General features: G+C 47.1%; 1 protein-coding gene across 1 annotated transcript in view; it reads right to left on the reverse strand.

The window, feature by feature from the left end:
- psda (pleckstrin and Sec7 domain containing a) overlaps positions 1–11,876 on the reverse strand; it is a 28,380-nt gene extending 16,504 nt beyond the window's left edge. Inside the window, exons 1-6 of the mRNA XM_079168762.1 lie at positions 11,726–11,876; positions 10,929–11,163; positions 10,581–10,840; positions 619–816; positions 464–544; positions 120–232 (exon numbers count right to left, since the gene is read on the reverse strand). Coding sequence (XP_079024888.1) covers positions 120–232; positions 464–544; positions 619–816; positions 10,581–10,840; positions 10,929–11,163; positions 11,726–11,796 — 958 coding nt within the window. The 5' untranslated portion in view covers positions 11,797–11,876. The remainder of the gene's footprint in view (positions 1–119; positions 233–463; positions 545–618; positions 817–10,580; positions 10,841–10,928; positions 11,164–11,725) is intronic.
- Between the last annotated feature and the right edge of the window lie 2,973 nt (positions 11,877–14,849).

A 14,849-nucleotide genomic window follows, 5' to 3' on the forward strand; every position in this document is an offset into this window, starting at 1 on the left:
AGAGGAGACAGGTTAGAGACAGGAGACAGAGGGGAGACAGGTTAGAGACGGGGGAGACAGGTTAGAGACGGGGGAGACAGGTTAGAGACGGGGGAGACAGACAGCAGGCAGACGGGCACCTTCAGTGGGGACGCTCTCTGGGTTGCTCTGTCTGTATCTCCTGGAGAACTGAGCGAGGACTCTCTCTCTCTCCTGAGTTTCTCCCATCAGAGCGAACTGAGTCAGAAACGTCCTGCAGACAAAACGTCACTCATCAAGATGCACCCTGGGAGTCGTAGTTGGCTTCCTGTAGCTGTGGACTTCTTTTTTAATCACAGTAGCAGATCTTTTCTAACACAGAAAACACCACGACTCCTTCACAGTCTTTGTATTTGAACACGTTGAGTGAAGTGATTTCTGGATGTATTCAGCATTTGTCTTCTTAAATGATTTCTGACGTCTAATGACAGAACTCAGGACTGACCTGAGAGCCTGATCGAGGGTCAGACCCGTGAAGTTGAAGTTACTGAGGTACTCCTCTGCCACCATCTGACTGAACTCGTTGCTGCAGACAGAAACAGAAGTTAAACAGGAAACGCACACTGAACACGCGTGACGAGGTGACGAACGCCGACCCACTTCTTCCCGAGGTGTCGAGCCACGTCAGACTTCCTGAACCCGTCCAGGCTGTAGAGGCGTTTGGCGAGGCGTCTGGCGGCCTGCAGGTCGGCCTTGGTTCCGTTCACCAGCGACTCGTCGCCGCCGCCGAGCGCCAGACGCTCCGCCACGTCGGCCTGAGGGTACAGCAGCTCGGGGGGGCGGTTCACCGGACGCTCCCTGACAACAAACAAACAAACAAACAAACAAACGGGTTATTTTAGGACTTTCAGATCCCGTTCTGTTCCGCTGGAGAACCAAAGCAACACGTTGACTGGTTCCTGTTCTGAGTTCCTCCTTCACCTCTGCAGTGTCTTTGTAAAGAATACCAGTAAACTAGGAGAGGTAGTACATACAAGTTTAAAGTATATGAAATACATAAATACAGCCTTTTTATAGTAGGAATGTATTTATTAAGAGAATAGATGTAGTTATTGCATTAGTATAAATGTTATTATAAGGAGACGGGACGAGGAGACGGGACGAGGAGACGAGGAGACGGGACGAGGAGACGGGACGAGGAGTCGGGACGAGGAGACGGGACGAGGAGACGGGATGAGGAGTCGGGACGAGGAGACGGGACGAGGAGTCGGGACGAGGAGTCGGGACGAGGAGACGGGACGAGGAGACGAGGAGACGGGACGAGGAGACGGGACCACAAAGCACCTCTGTGCTGCTTTTATATACGACCTCAACTGAGTTTAAATCTTCTTCTTATAATCCCTCTACTCTCTGACACGACGGCTGGACAAAGTGAAGCACTGGGCGGAGGGATACGCTGTTGGTAACCAAGAACTACTTTCAGTACACAACTCTCCTTAAAACAGGAACCTGTTTTACAAATTAAACAAACGAGATAAAACATGTTAATCTGTGAGCTTCAGAGGTTTTGGTAGGTGGATTCTTGAACATTGGACGGAGTCAGGCTAGCTATTTCCCCCTGTTTCCAGTCTTTATGCTAAGCTAAGCTAGCTGTTTCCAGTCTTTATGCTAAGCTAACACTGGTAAATGACATTCAGGTGTTCACCCCTAACCCTTCACCCAATGCATGATGGGAACTCTGGCGGTAATAAAAAAAGTCAAAATGTTAGCATTTAGCACAAAGCTAGCGAGACATTTCCCATTACTGATCAGCTGACAGAAACCCAAATCCTGAACCGGTCCCAGGTTTCTGATCCAGTATCAGTGGACCTGGTGGTCCTTCAGTCAGCGCTCAGCCTTTAATAACTGAGACATGTTTTAATAAACACAACGGCTCAACCTGTCCTCAATGCAAACGACCAGATTCATCCCAACGACATGTAAACCAGCAGCTCAGCCTCATCACTCAATACTCTTCATTCACTTCTATGTAAACATGGAAGTTGTGTTTCCTTTAACAGCCTCACAGTCTACTAATACGTCACAGATCAATACAGCTCCACGTACTCTCCCTTCACATTTATTAACGCACCGTTCACCTGCTGCTGAAACCCGTGCGTCCTCCATCAGCTCTCAGTGAAGTGACAGACGCTGACAGGAAGTGATGTCAGAGCGCTGAGTGAAAGTGGGAAGTGGTTGAACCTCTACGTCCACTTCCCTTAATCCACTCCTACTTCTCCTCAGGTGTTCCAGGTGGTAGAAGTACTCTGACCTTTTACTCAAGTACTACTACCACAGTGTACAAATACTCTGTTACAAGATAAAGCTTACCTAAGTAAAAGCACAACAGTATTCACTACAGATTCTGCTTAAAGTACCAAAAGTATATTATATTACTGTATTATAAATATGGGAGCTGGTGAAGGTGGAGCTTATTGAAACGACTTGATATACTGCTGGTAGTTTAATCTGTAACAATACTTATATTTAGTTGATTATATTTAGTCGGCTCTGTAAATTATTTTATTTCTACCTAATACGCCTCCGTACGCTCTCCATGTTACTATATCGGCAAAAAATGTACTTTTAAAGTGCGGATGTTCAAATCAAGTCCTTGGAATTTGATTGGACGGCCAGAAAGTGGGCGGGCTCAGGACGCAGCGTGTGGCTCCTCCCACAGCTTCCTGTTATAAAGGCTGCAGGTTGATTGGTGGATAGATATGATATCATTACGTCATATTTAGTGTCACAGGAAGAAAAGATAATTGTATTTTTGATACAATAATAGAAAGAATTATTAGCTACAATGACTAGAGATGTGATCTAAAGAGGTTAAAACTTTAACTTTATATATATACACACACACACACACACACGACCCAGAAACAGAGGACTCCGGATGTTTCTGTCGGCGAGTCCTTCCTCCACCAACACAACCCATTCATCCAGGACCGAAATAACATCTTCACTCAACAGGACGACAGGAAGCTCCTGTTTTTTTACCCAGCAGCCACCTGGGGGGGGGGGGGATCTCTGATCCACTGATTCAACAGCCGAGTACACAGAACTCAACAGGTGACGGTCCTTTGGTGGAGAGTAGTAGATTATTAGAGTCTGCTGCTTCTTTTACTCCATTTACAAAAGAAAATATTGTTTTTAGAATATATTTGTGAAGTCCAAACATCCGCCGAAATAATGCTGTATTAATGTACTGAAGTATTGTGAAAATAATCACAACAATAACATGTCATTTGTGACCGTAAAAACTCCAAATATCTAATTCCAAAGAAACGACACATCTACCACAGAACAAAGGACCTTGAACATCCACCAGCCGTCTCACCGGAGAGAGATTCTAAAAACTCTGACTCACTGAGAAAACAGAATCTCAGCCAGAGATCAGAGGAGAAAGACAGGAAATAGAAACAAATATAGAGAAAGACGGAGTATGAGACAGACACACTGTTATTTTCTAGGGTGTGTCCGTCAGCTTTCATTCATCCAGTCTGAAACCACAACACCAAACACTGACCGACTTCCTGTCTGTGGCTCTCAGCTCTGAACCCAAATAGCATAATTATTGAATTTCAGACGCAGACCCAAAAAAACTCCAGACTGCTAAACTGAGCTCATTGAATCCACTCGAATAGAAATACCAAATAAACCAGGACCCTTTAAGTGTTGAAGTTCCATCAGCAGTGTCATGGTAGAGCAGAATTTAAAGTAAATTATTGCTTCAATATTATTCCAACTGATGGAGGTTAGAGACGCTTCGTCTCCAGCACAGACTGTATATAAGTGGACGTAGTCACCGTGGCGTCTTCCATTGGTTTGTGGACATTTTGAAGCCTCGAAATTGGCATTTGGGCAGTCGCCATCTTGGTTTTCTGGAACCTAGAAGTGACTGGAGAGCGGGGCCCGGTACCGTTCACGCATTACAAATGTAAAGTTAGCAGCTAACGTTAGCGCTAGCTAACATTGGTTAGCATGGTGCAACTGTCAACTCTTGATATTAATTGGGATGCTAATTTTGGCAACACGCTAAAAACAACATGTGACATAACGCACAGTGATGGCGACGTCACGGTATTGGGTGACTTATATAAAAAGAGTTGTACGAGGCTGTAAACATGTTTATTTCTGCTGTAAAGTTGAACAAGTTCAGATGGAGGTCTATGGGGACTGACTCTCTGTTGGAGCCTCTCGTGGCCATTTGAGGGACTTTTCTTTGGCACGTTTTTGTTAGCTTCATGTTTTAGAACCGGAGGTTGCGGCTTAGGTTGAAAACAAGCAAATGCTTGTTGGTGTGATTTGAAAGGTGAGCAGCAGTTTTCATCCATCCCTCCATCTGTCCAGCCGGCCACCAGTTCTCATTTATTCTGGTGAAACTAAATACAAATCTCACTCCAGTGACTTTGAGCTGGTTGATGTCGGCTGCGTTTTGTCAGAAAGCAGAAGGTGGTAAACAGAGTTCAGCTTTCACATTCAGGCCTCACGGAGGAACGAGCACTTGATCTATAATGGATGCTCAGTAGAAAAACTTCCTACAAAACTCCGGAGGAGATCCTCCGCCTGCAGGGACGTTAATTAAGCAGACCGGTCTGGACTCAATAAAAAAACCAGGAAGGTTCATAAAGGATTCTGTTTGAAGTGATGCAGAGCCGAGTTTCTGCTGAGTCACATCACACAGTTCAGCCTGTTTAACACTGAAGCTAAACCACAGAGACCTCAGGAGCTGCTCCACCAGGAGGATCCAGATGGTCAACATGAGGGTTAAGTCTTTACACATTCTCTAACCTCCTTCCTCCCTCACTTCTCTCCTTCCTCTCCTCACACTGTAAATAGATCACCTCGACATGTTTTTATTGATAGAACGAGGTACACATAAAAGTATTTCTGCAGGTCTGGATCACAAAGTAAAAGCTTCAGTGTTAACACATTTCACTGAGTTGCATCACCTTTTTTTTTTTTTTAATTCAGTTTCTGAAACTGCAAAACAGGAACTCCAGTGATGTCGTCACATTTAAATCTCAATAAAGTTCCTTTTGATAAGATCCTGGACAGCTGAACCAAACTAAAGGGTAGTGATGACGTTGTTGTACTACGACTACTCAACCTTTAAGTATCGACTGAAACTAAACACAATGACCTTTGATTTTAGGCCCAGAAGGCTCCACATATCCAGCAATCACATGCAACGTTTCATTCTAAAGCGCCTGCAAAAGCATCAGTAAGAGGTTTTCACACTGAAACACAAAACCTGCAGTGAGACCGGTCCGGAGGTCCAGAGCTCTAAATCCAGACAGTGACTCAAACAGGTCTGGAAGATTAGCTTCTGCATGAACAACAGAATGTGTTATTGAAGTACTTCTTTGGGTTTTGAAGTGTTGGTCGGACACAAACCCAGATATCTGAAGACGTTAGCTTGAACTATTATCAAAAATGTTCGTTTGTTGCATTTATGTATATTTGTAAAAATGATATTGACAACCGGAGGCAGTAGTGAGAGAAGCACAACATTTTGTATTTACTATATTTAGTCTTTGGACACATGATGGGATTGTTTTTATCTAATATATATTATAAACATGATATATGATATATAGAGGAAACTCATCATGTGCTCAAAGACTAGATATAAAGTATGAAAAGAAAAACTTTAAATACGTCTTCAGATTTGTGTTTCGAGGAAACTAAGATGTCCTGTCAGTTGCGTGCGACTGTAGCGCCAGTAGCATCAGTAGCATAAAAAAGCAGCGTCTGTAGCACCATGGCATTAGCAGTGTCAGTAGCATCAGTAGCACCAGTAGCATCAGTAGCACCAGTAGCATCATTAGGATCAGTAACACCAGTAGCGTCAGTAGCGTAATTAGCGCCAGTAGCATCAGTAGCGTCAGTAGTATCTGTAGCATCAGTAACGTCTGTAGCATATGTAGTGTCTGTAGCGTCTGTAGCATCAGTAGCATATGTAGTGTATGTAGCATCAGTAGCGTCTGTAGCATATGTAGTGTCTGTAGCGTCTGTAGCATCAGTAGCATATGTAGTGTATGTAGCATCAGTAGCGTCTATAGCATCAGTAGAGTCTGTAGCGTCTGTAGCACCAGCAGCATCAGTATCGTCATTAGCGTCTGTAGCATCAGTAGAGTCTGTAGCATCAGTAGCGACTGTAGCATCTGTAGCGTCAGTAGTATCTGTAGCATCAGTAACGTCTGTAGCATATGTAGTGTCTGTAGCGTCTGTAGCATCAGTAGCATATGTAGTGTATGTAGCATCAGTAGCGTCTGTAGCATATGTAGTGTCTGTAGCGTCTGTAGCATCAGTAGCATATGTAGTGTATGTAGCATCAGTAGCGTCTATAGCATCAGTAGAGTCTGTAGCGTCTGTAGCACCAGCAGCATCAGTATCGTCATTAGCGTCTGTAGCATCAGTAGAGTCTGTAGCATCAGTAGCGACTGTAGCATCTGTAGCATCATTAGCATCATTAGCGTCTGTAGCACCAGCAGCATCAGTATCATCATTAGCATCTGTAGCATCATTAGCATCATTAGCGTCTGTAGCACCAGCAGCATCAGTATCATCATTAGCATCATTAGCGTCTGTAGCACCAGTATAATCATTAGCATCATTAGCGTCTGTAGCACCAGCAGCATCATTATCATCATTAGCGTCTGTAGCATCATTAGCATCATTAGCCTCTGTAGCACCAGTATCATCGTTAGAATCAGTAGCATCTGTAGCACCAGTATCATCATTAGCATCATTAGCGTCTGTAGCACCAGCAGCATCATTAGCATCATTAGCGTCTGTAGCACCAGTATCATCGTTAGCATCATTAGCGTCTGTAGGTTTCCGCAGCAGACAGACTCACCTGTACACGGCTGGGTAGGGCGGGGCGTACAGGTACCTGTCCTCCAGAGCCCCGCCCCCCCAGCACAGCAGGTAGCTGGCCATGTTGGCGAGGCCCCGCCCACTCTCACGCTGTCACCCTGTGACGTCACAGAGGGAGAGAGCAGCCGCCAATCAACCGACATCCACAACATCGAAAGAGGGAAGGGAAGGCGTCTCGAGGGAACTGGGGCGACGTCATCCAAACGTTAATCCGATGACGTCATAGTGACGTCGTCGTGGCTTCCTGTTCGTCTGAGTGTTTTTCCTCCAGCAGCAGCGTCTCCTCGTCTAATCCGTCTGTTCTCTGTCCTCCTCCTCTAATCCGTCTGCTTCGGTTTACCTCCTCGCTGCACAGTCAGCTCCTTCCTCCTTCCTCCTCCTTCCTCCTCCTCCTCACTTTATAAATCTCAACGCTGGCTTCTTTTTCCTCTCGACAACTTCGCTGCACAACTTTCTCTCTTCCTCCTCCGTCCACTCTGGTCCATCAGCTGGGTTATGTTCCTCCACTGAGGGAGGAGGAGGTATGCGTTTCCTCCCCCGTTTGACCCGGGACGCCCCTCCTCCTCCTCCTCCTCCTCCTCCCTCTGTCCTCTCCTTCCCCTCTTTGTCTCCTCTTACCTTCCTTTCCTGGAAGTTTGTATCCGACAGCTCAATAAAACTCAGTTCTCCGGTTACAAACATTTACTTTTAACAAAATACAACTTCTGTTTAATGCGCCAGCAGAAACACCGTCATGAATGAAGTGATGAATGAATGAAGTGATGAATGAAGTGATGAATGAAGTCATGAATGAAGTGATGAATGAAGTGATGGATGAAGTGATGAATGAAGTGATGAATGAAGTGATGGATGAAGTGATGAATGAAGTCATGAATGAAGTGATGAATGAAGTGATGGATGAAGTGATGAATGAAGTCATGAATGAAGTGATGAATGAAGTGATGAATGAAGTCATGAATGAAGTGATGAATGAAGTGATGGATGAAGTGATGAATGAAGTCATGAATGAAGTGATGAATGAAGTGATGGATGAAGTGATGAATGAAGTCATGAATGAAGTGATGAATGAAGTGATGAATGAAGTCATGAATGAAGTGATGAATGAAGTGATGGATGAAGTGATGAATGAAGTGATGAATGAAGTCATGAATGAAGTGATGAATGAAGTGATGGATGAAGTGATGAATGAAGTGATGAATGAAGTCATGAATGAAGTGATGAATGAAGTGATGGATGAAGTGATGAATGAAGTCATGAATGAAGTGATGAATGAAGTGATGAATGAAGTCATGAATGAAGTCATGAATGAAGTGATGGATGAAGTGATGAATGAAGTCATGAATGAAGTGATGAATGCATGAAGGACGTTTCTCTCACTGAGCTCATTTTAAATCTGTCTCCTTGAAGACAAACCCGTCCTTCGTTTTGTTCAGTTTCTTTAATCTCATTTTATTGCATCATTTGTGGTGAAATGTGCTGAATACAGTTTGTATGATTGTTGTTATCAGATGTTCAGGTTTAATGTGTTTGTTATGTAAGAGAATATATTTAGGCGTCGTTTGACCATCAACCAAAGATTTGAATATAAAAACACAAACTATTCAGAATTAAAGCAAAAGAATGTATCCTCACATTCTAAACTGTATAAATAAAGAAGAAACATCTAAAATACTTCATTTAAAAGTCATTTTACATTTAATAACATTACAAGTTGAAACTCTTACAAAATATATATTTAAACTTATTTAGTGACGTCTCATCAACAGTCGTATTAATTAAAGCATTCAGACACAAAATGAACTTCTAACGCTTGAAACCTGAACCAGCAGCCGAGTGAAAGCAGGTCAGAGGTCACAGACAACAGATGGAAAAGATCCGAGGAGGAGGAGGAGGAGGAGGAGGAGGAGGAGGAGGAGGAGGAGGGGGAGGAGGAGGAGGAGGAGGAGGAGGAGGAGGAGGAGGAGGAGGAGGAGGAGGAGGAGGAGGGGGAGGAGGGGGAGGAGGGGGAGGAGGAGGAGGAGGAGGGGGAGGAGGAGGAGGGGGAGGAGGAGGAGGAGGAGGAGGAGGATTGAGGGAACGTATCTAGTTTTCAGAGTGGGAGGTCTTTCTCTCCGTCTCTGGCTCAGTGGATCCAGAGGAGGGGGGCCAAAGGAAAACCGTCCCAGCAGCACCTTCATCCCTTCATTCCTCAAATGTCTGAATACGTTCACGAGATCCTGTTCAAAGGGGGACCGAGGACCTGGTCCACATCGGTGATGAGGATGAGGACGATGAGGAAGGCTCAGCGGTTTGGACGGACCCCTCGTGGTCCCACAAAGATCAGCAGCAGCTCTGCTTTCTGAGCATCCTGACTACGTCTACAGGTTCAACCTGGGGAGCTAGATGGAGGTCTGGAACGGGAACTGTTCTGCCCACAGAACCCTTGAGCCCATCAGGACACCAGACCCTCAGACCACCAGGCCATCAAACTACCAGACCCTCAGACCACCAGACCCTCAGACCCTCAGACCACCAGACCCTCAGACCCTCAGACCCTCAGACCACCAGGCCATCAAACTACCAGACCCTCAGACCACCAGACCCTCAGACCCTCAGACCCTCAGACCCTCAGACCCTCAGACCACCAGGCCATCAAACTACCAGACCCTCAGACCCTCAGACCCTCAGACCTAACATTACTCTTTCAATAAATAGACCAACACGGTGGTCCGTAGGAGGCGCAGTGGACTGACTCAGGACCAGTAGAACTTCAAACTAAAGGGATTTGTGGACGACGACTATCGTTGGAAGCGTTTTTTGTAGATTTATCTGCTCAAACACAACACGGTAACAATGTAAATGTAGACGTAATAACGTTAATGTGGGTTCTCTTCCTGTCAATGCACCAGAACCAGGAGCTGAACCAGAACTTCTCTATTTTATCTATTTTGAGTCAGAAGATTCTCTCCAGACACAAACATGCCGACAGCTTCAGAAGAGACCAAATAACGAGTGAAGTTATCAGAAGAACGTCAACAATTGAAGAATTAAACTCTTTAAACATTCATGTTAAAGTGAAACTCATTCTGCTAAAAACGTGAACAAAGTGAATGGGCTTCAGAAACAGCTCAGTGTCTACTCACCTACACAGTGTGTGTGTGTGTGTGTGTGTGTGTGTGTGTGTGTGTGTGTGTGTGTGTGTGTGTGTGTGTGTGTGTGTGTGTGTGTGTGTGTGTGTGTGTGTGTGTCTCTCTCCAAACACTCAAAGACACTCTGAGGACCAACACTCTGAGGACCAACCACAGAGTCCTCAGCTCCCTACACGTTCTCCTACTCTAGAGGTCTAAAACTCAAACTGGTCCTCACAAAGAGACACGTGAACACCAGCAGAAACCGCTTCATGTCTCTCTGGTGCCACCGTGTGGCTGATCCGTGTTACTGCAGCAGGTAGACATTTATAATAACTTTTAGATGCAGTCATCAGTTTGCAGATTTTAAAGGTTGAATATATAACTTTTCTTCATTAAAGTGTCTAAATCTGTAATTATAATCAAGGTAACGGTGCGTTTCATTTGGTCTCCCGTCATCTACTCTTTGTGCGGCGTCAGCTGAGCTAACGTTAGCATCAGACGTTAGCGTCACACTTCCCAGGATGGAGACAGGAAGTGGAGACTTCCTGTCCTCAGTCTGGACCTGCACCACCGGCCGTGACTCACCTGGGGCTGCTGTGGAGCGAGGGGGCCGAGTTCGCCTTGCGGAAGCCGTCCTTGAGGATGGAGCGACGCCACGACTCTTTCTCCGACTTGGATCGAACCGGAGGGCCGGGGTCGTCTTTGGAGCCGCCTCGAAGCCCCGCCCCCGAGGCGCTGAGCGCGATTTCGGAGCGAGACGTCTCCGACGGGGCGGACGGGTCCGGACGGGCCAGCGGGGCGAAGCTCAGCTCGATGATCTGCTTGGCGCTCTCGCAGATCTGACTCTGAGCGGCACAGACACACATCAGCGTTACCTCCTGCGGTCGCACGGGACGCCGCAGACACGACCGCCGTCAGCCTCGCTCTGCCTACCTGGATCTCAGGGGTGAGGGTGGGCAGGTCGAAGGTGAACACAGACGTGGATCCGGAGGTCAGGAGGTCCACGCTGTCCAGGCTGCTGTACGACGTGCCTTTGGCCCGGTGAGACTCCATGATGCTTTCAAAGTGGCGGCTGAAGGAGTCCAGGTTGCTCTCGGAGGGTCGTCGGGGGCTGCCGATGGAGATCGGAGACTTGAGGCCGCCGTGGGAGTCCGACGCCGCCAGCGACCTGAAGGAGACAAACAAAAACGTTAAAAAGCCATCAGGCACGCGGGCACATCGTCTTCCTATTAACCAACACCAACAAAGCACCAGCTTTCATGTAGGAACGCACCGATAGCATCTCCAGGATATAATATATATATTATATAAACATAGAAGGCCCCATGGTCCAGCTGGAGTCCGGTATCTGTGTTGGTGCATCCCAAGCTGCATGTGGAATAACACATCAATACGAATCCTCCTGATCCGATTGACAAATATCAGCTTCTTCCTCTGCTGCTATTACAACTCACTGTTTGAGGAAATACAGACGTGAGACGACGTGGAGCGGACCAGACATTAAACCAGTGAAGACGAAGCTACGCGATGATGAGAAACGGACCTCAAATATAAGAAGAAACGTGAGACGTGAGCTAAAAAGAAAGAAACCAGGTTATCATCACACTAAACAAAGCTGTAGTCCACAGCGTTAACTCATGGAATCCATGGAAACGTTACACTTCCTGTTTCCTGGAGCATTATGGGAGCCGTAGTTTATTATCGGAGGGTCATTGAGGTGGATCTCTCACCCCTTCAGCAGCAGACTGAACACCTCCTCCTCGTCCTCGGTGGCTCTTTGTCTCTGTTGATCTCCCAGCATCCGGACACTGGCCCAGCTCACCACCGCTTCCTCCTCCTCCTCCTCCTCCTCCTCCTCCTCCTCCTCCTCCTCCTCCTCCTCCTCTTCTTCTTCTCCCCTCTTCTTCACGCCACCTGTCCGGGGTTTCGGGGAGGTGTCGGCCGGGCTGAAGCTGGAGTTTCCCAGGACGCTGCGGTTACTCCCGAAGGCCGAGTCCGCCTCCTCGGCCGCCTCAGCCTCCGCCCGCATCACCTACACAACAATTATCAACACTGATCAAACGAGAACACGACGTCATTCTAGATGAACCAGCTCAGGTGAGGTCGGACCACCTCGTCCAGGTCGGTCTCCCTGTAGCACCGCAGCGGCACGGCGTCCAGGTCCGTCTCGGAGTACCGGACGGTCCGGCGGATGATGCCCGTCCTGGGGGTGGAGCCTCTGGGGTCGGGGGTCACCAGCTCCACCTCGATCTGCCGCACCGCGTGATGCGACAACGTCGGACCCTCGCTGCCCCGCCCCCTCCTCTGATTGGCTGGTTTCAGACGGAGGGAGGAGGGAGGAGTGGGGCTTGGGGAACCGCTGGCTGGAGGCGTCGTGGACGAAGCGTCTGCAGGAGGAAAGAAGTGCGTTGATTACTTCCATGCAGATATAGTTGTGTTTATTTATATATATTAGTGCTGGGCAAGTTAACGCGTTATTATCGCGTTAACTTGATTAACGCCGACAATTATGTCATCGCGCGTTAACGCATTATTTTATTTATTTTATTTTGAAAGTGCGTTGCTCACTGGCAGCGGTGGAGGAAGTTTAGAGAAACTAAAGCAACACAAGCTAACAGATGCTACAGAGACAAGCTAACAGATGCTACAGAGACAAGCTAACAGATGCTACAGAGACAAGCTAACAGATGCTACAGAGACAAGCTAACAGATGCTACAGAGACAAGCTATCCACATCGCGCCCTCCCTATCATCATTCAAACAAGCCCTCAAAACCACCTCTTCAGACTCGCCTTCACCTGCTGACCCCTGACCCCTGACCTCCACTACACGACCCGTTCTCCACTTCTTCTTTATTTATGTTCCGTTTGCTCCTCTGTCTGTCTTTTTTTTCCCCAATGTAAAGCGTCTTTGTGTACTTAAGCGCTATATGAAATGTAATTATTATTATTATAAAGAGACCACAGCAGGCAGACGTTCATGTTGTTGGTGCTAGTGAACCAGAAGAGTTTCCAAACAGACGCTCGTGAAGAACAGGAAGTGGTCGTAGTGTAGTAATACTCGTGAGTAGTGTTGCACATACTAAGAGCTGTTCAGCTGTATTAAGCTTCAGCTAATTGGCTTAGAAGAAGACTGGAAGGTAACGAAGCTGCTTGTTTACTTCACTGAGCAGAGACACAATACAAGAGAAACCTTGTATTGATATTAACTAATTGAACACCAAATATCTGTCAAAATATATAATTAATATCTTTTGTTACAGCTTTGTTTCTATCCTCCTCCTGCTCAGAATGATATGGTCTATTTTTTATTTTGCTAGCAAAATGTAAACATTGATATAAATGAATAAGTGAATATAAACAACCTTTACTGCAGCGACTCTCCTCCGTCTGAGCTCCAAACAGGAACTCCCACTTGGCTCTAGCGATCTTCTGCGACCGCGAGGACGGAGCCGCCGACGAGCCGCCGTCCGACTGCGTGAAGAGAAAAGACAGCCGTGTATTGAAATGATGCGTTTCACACAGAAATAACCGACAGACGATAGGTTTTAAAGCACACTGCAACATTAAAACTTAATGTGAATTCAGTTTTAAAGCCTCCCAGCTGCAGGACAACAGGAATGCAGGAGCACCAGTGACTTAACAAGGTTCAAGAAGACTTCACAACAGCATCAGAACTCCGTTAAGACACTTCAGAATCATACAATAGTGATATTGTCACGATTACAATTACTAATTTGCTCCAAAAAAAGAAAAATGGTGCATCTGACAATCTAGAAACTGAAAAGAAACAACGTTTTGTTCCCATATATCCCATTAGTCTAAGACCCAGAACGGCCCAGGCCTCATGGGAGATGTAGGTCAATGCTAAGAAGATACTCAGTTTGTTGTGATGATGGAATCCCTCCATAAGAAAACACACCGAGAACAGAAAGTAACTGTGAGGAAGAACTATATCACATATTTATTGTTATTAAGGTAATTTGTGTCACAATGTGATGGGAAGACTCAGCAACAGACGACCTCACAGATCCAAAACCTCCACAACAACCAAACCCCCCCCCCCCCCCCCCCCCCCCCCCCCCCCCCCCCAGCCAGCCGACCTGTATCCCTGAGCCGGTGTCTGCCGTGTCATGGCTGGACTGGCTCGAGGTTTCGGGGGACAGACTGTCGTTTCGGTCCATCTGGGAGTCTCCCATGCTGCCCGTAACCCCACTGGAGCTTTGAGAGGCCGTCCCAGCAGCGCCGCTGTGATCCTGAACCTCCTCCCTCTCGTCCTTGGACACACTTGTAACCGGCGTTTGACGCTCCTGCACCGATGGCTTCGTTCCTTCGTCTCTTCCGACCTTCCTGCGATGCTCCTCTTTGCTTGGAATGTACGCTCTAGAGTCCGACCGTCTGCGGTCGTCTTCACAGAGCTCGTCCCCATCCTGGACCGGTGCGGCGTCCGACCAGCTCACGGGGAACGCTTCGGAGAGAAGTCTCCTGGAGAGTTCAGGGCTTTCCTTCAGAGATCTGTCAAAGAGGTGATCGTACTGCTTACGCTCCATGCCGGGCGGGTTGTGGTCTCCGGTGTACTGTGGCGGCCGGTAGCGGTGCAGGGCAGACACGTCCTTAGAGGGCGATGAACCACGCTGATACCGTGGGTCCAAGACCGGTGATTGAGAGGTGGCCGCACGGTGCAACCTAGCCGGCAAGGCCGGGGATGCTGGCGAAGACGGACCTTTCTGGGATAAGAGAGGTGAGACGCATCCTGGTCTGGTTTGAGGCGTTGCTTTGTCCGTTTTCCATCCCAGGTTCTGGTTTTCGGTCCGCAGAGTCTCGGGGGAACTTCGCTCATGAAGAGTGGCATACG

The sequence above is a fragment of the Pholis gunnellus genome (genome assembly GCF_910591455.1).
Source record: "Pholis gunnellus genome assembly, chromosome: 11".
Lineage (NCBI taxonomy): Eukaryota > Metazoa > Chordata > Actinopteri > Perciformes > Pholidae > Pholis > Pholis gunnellus.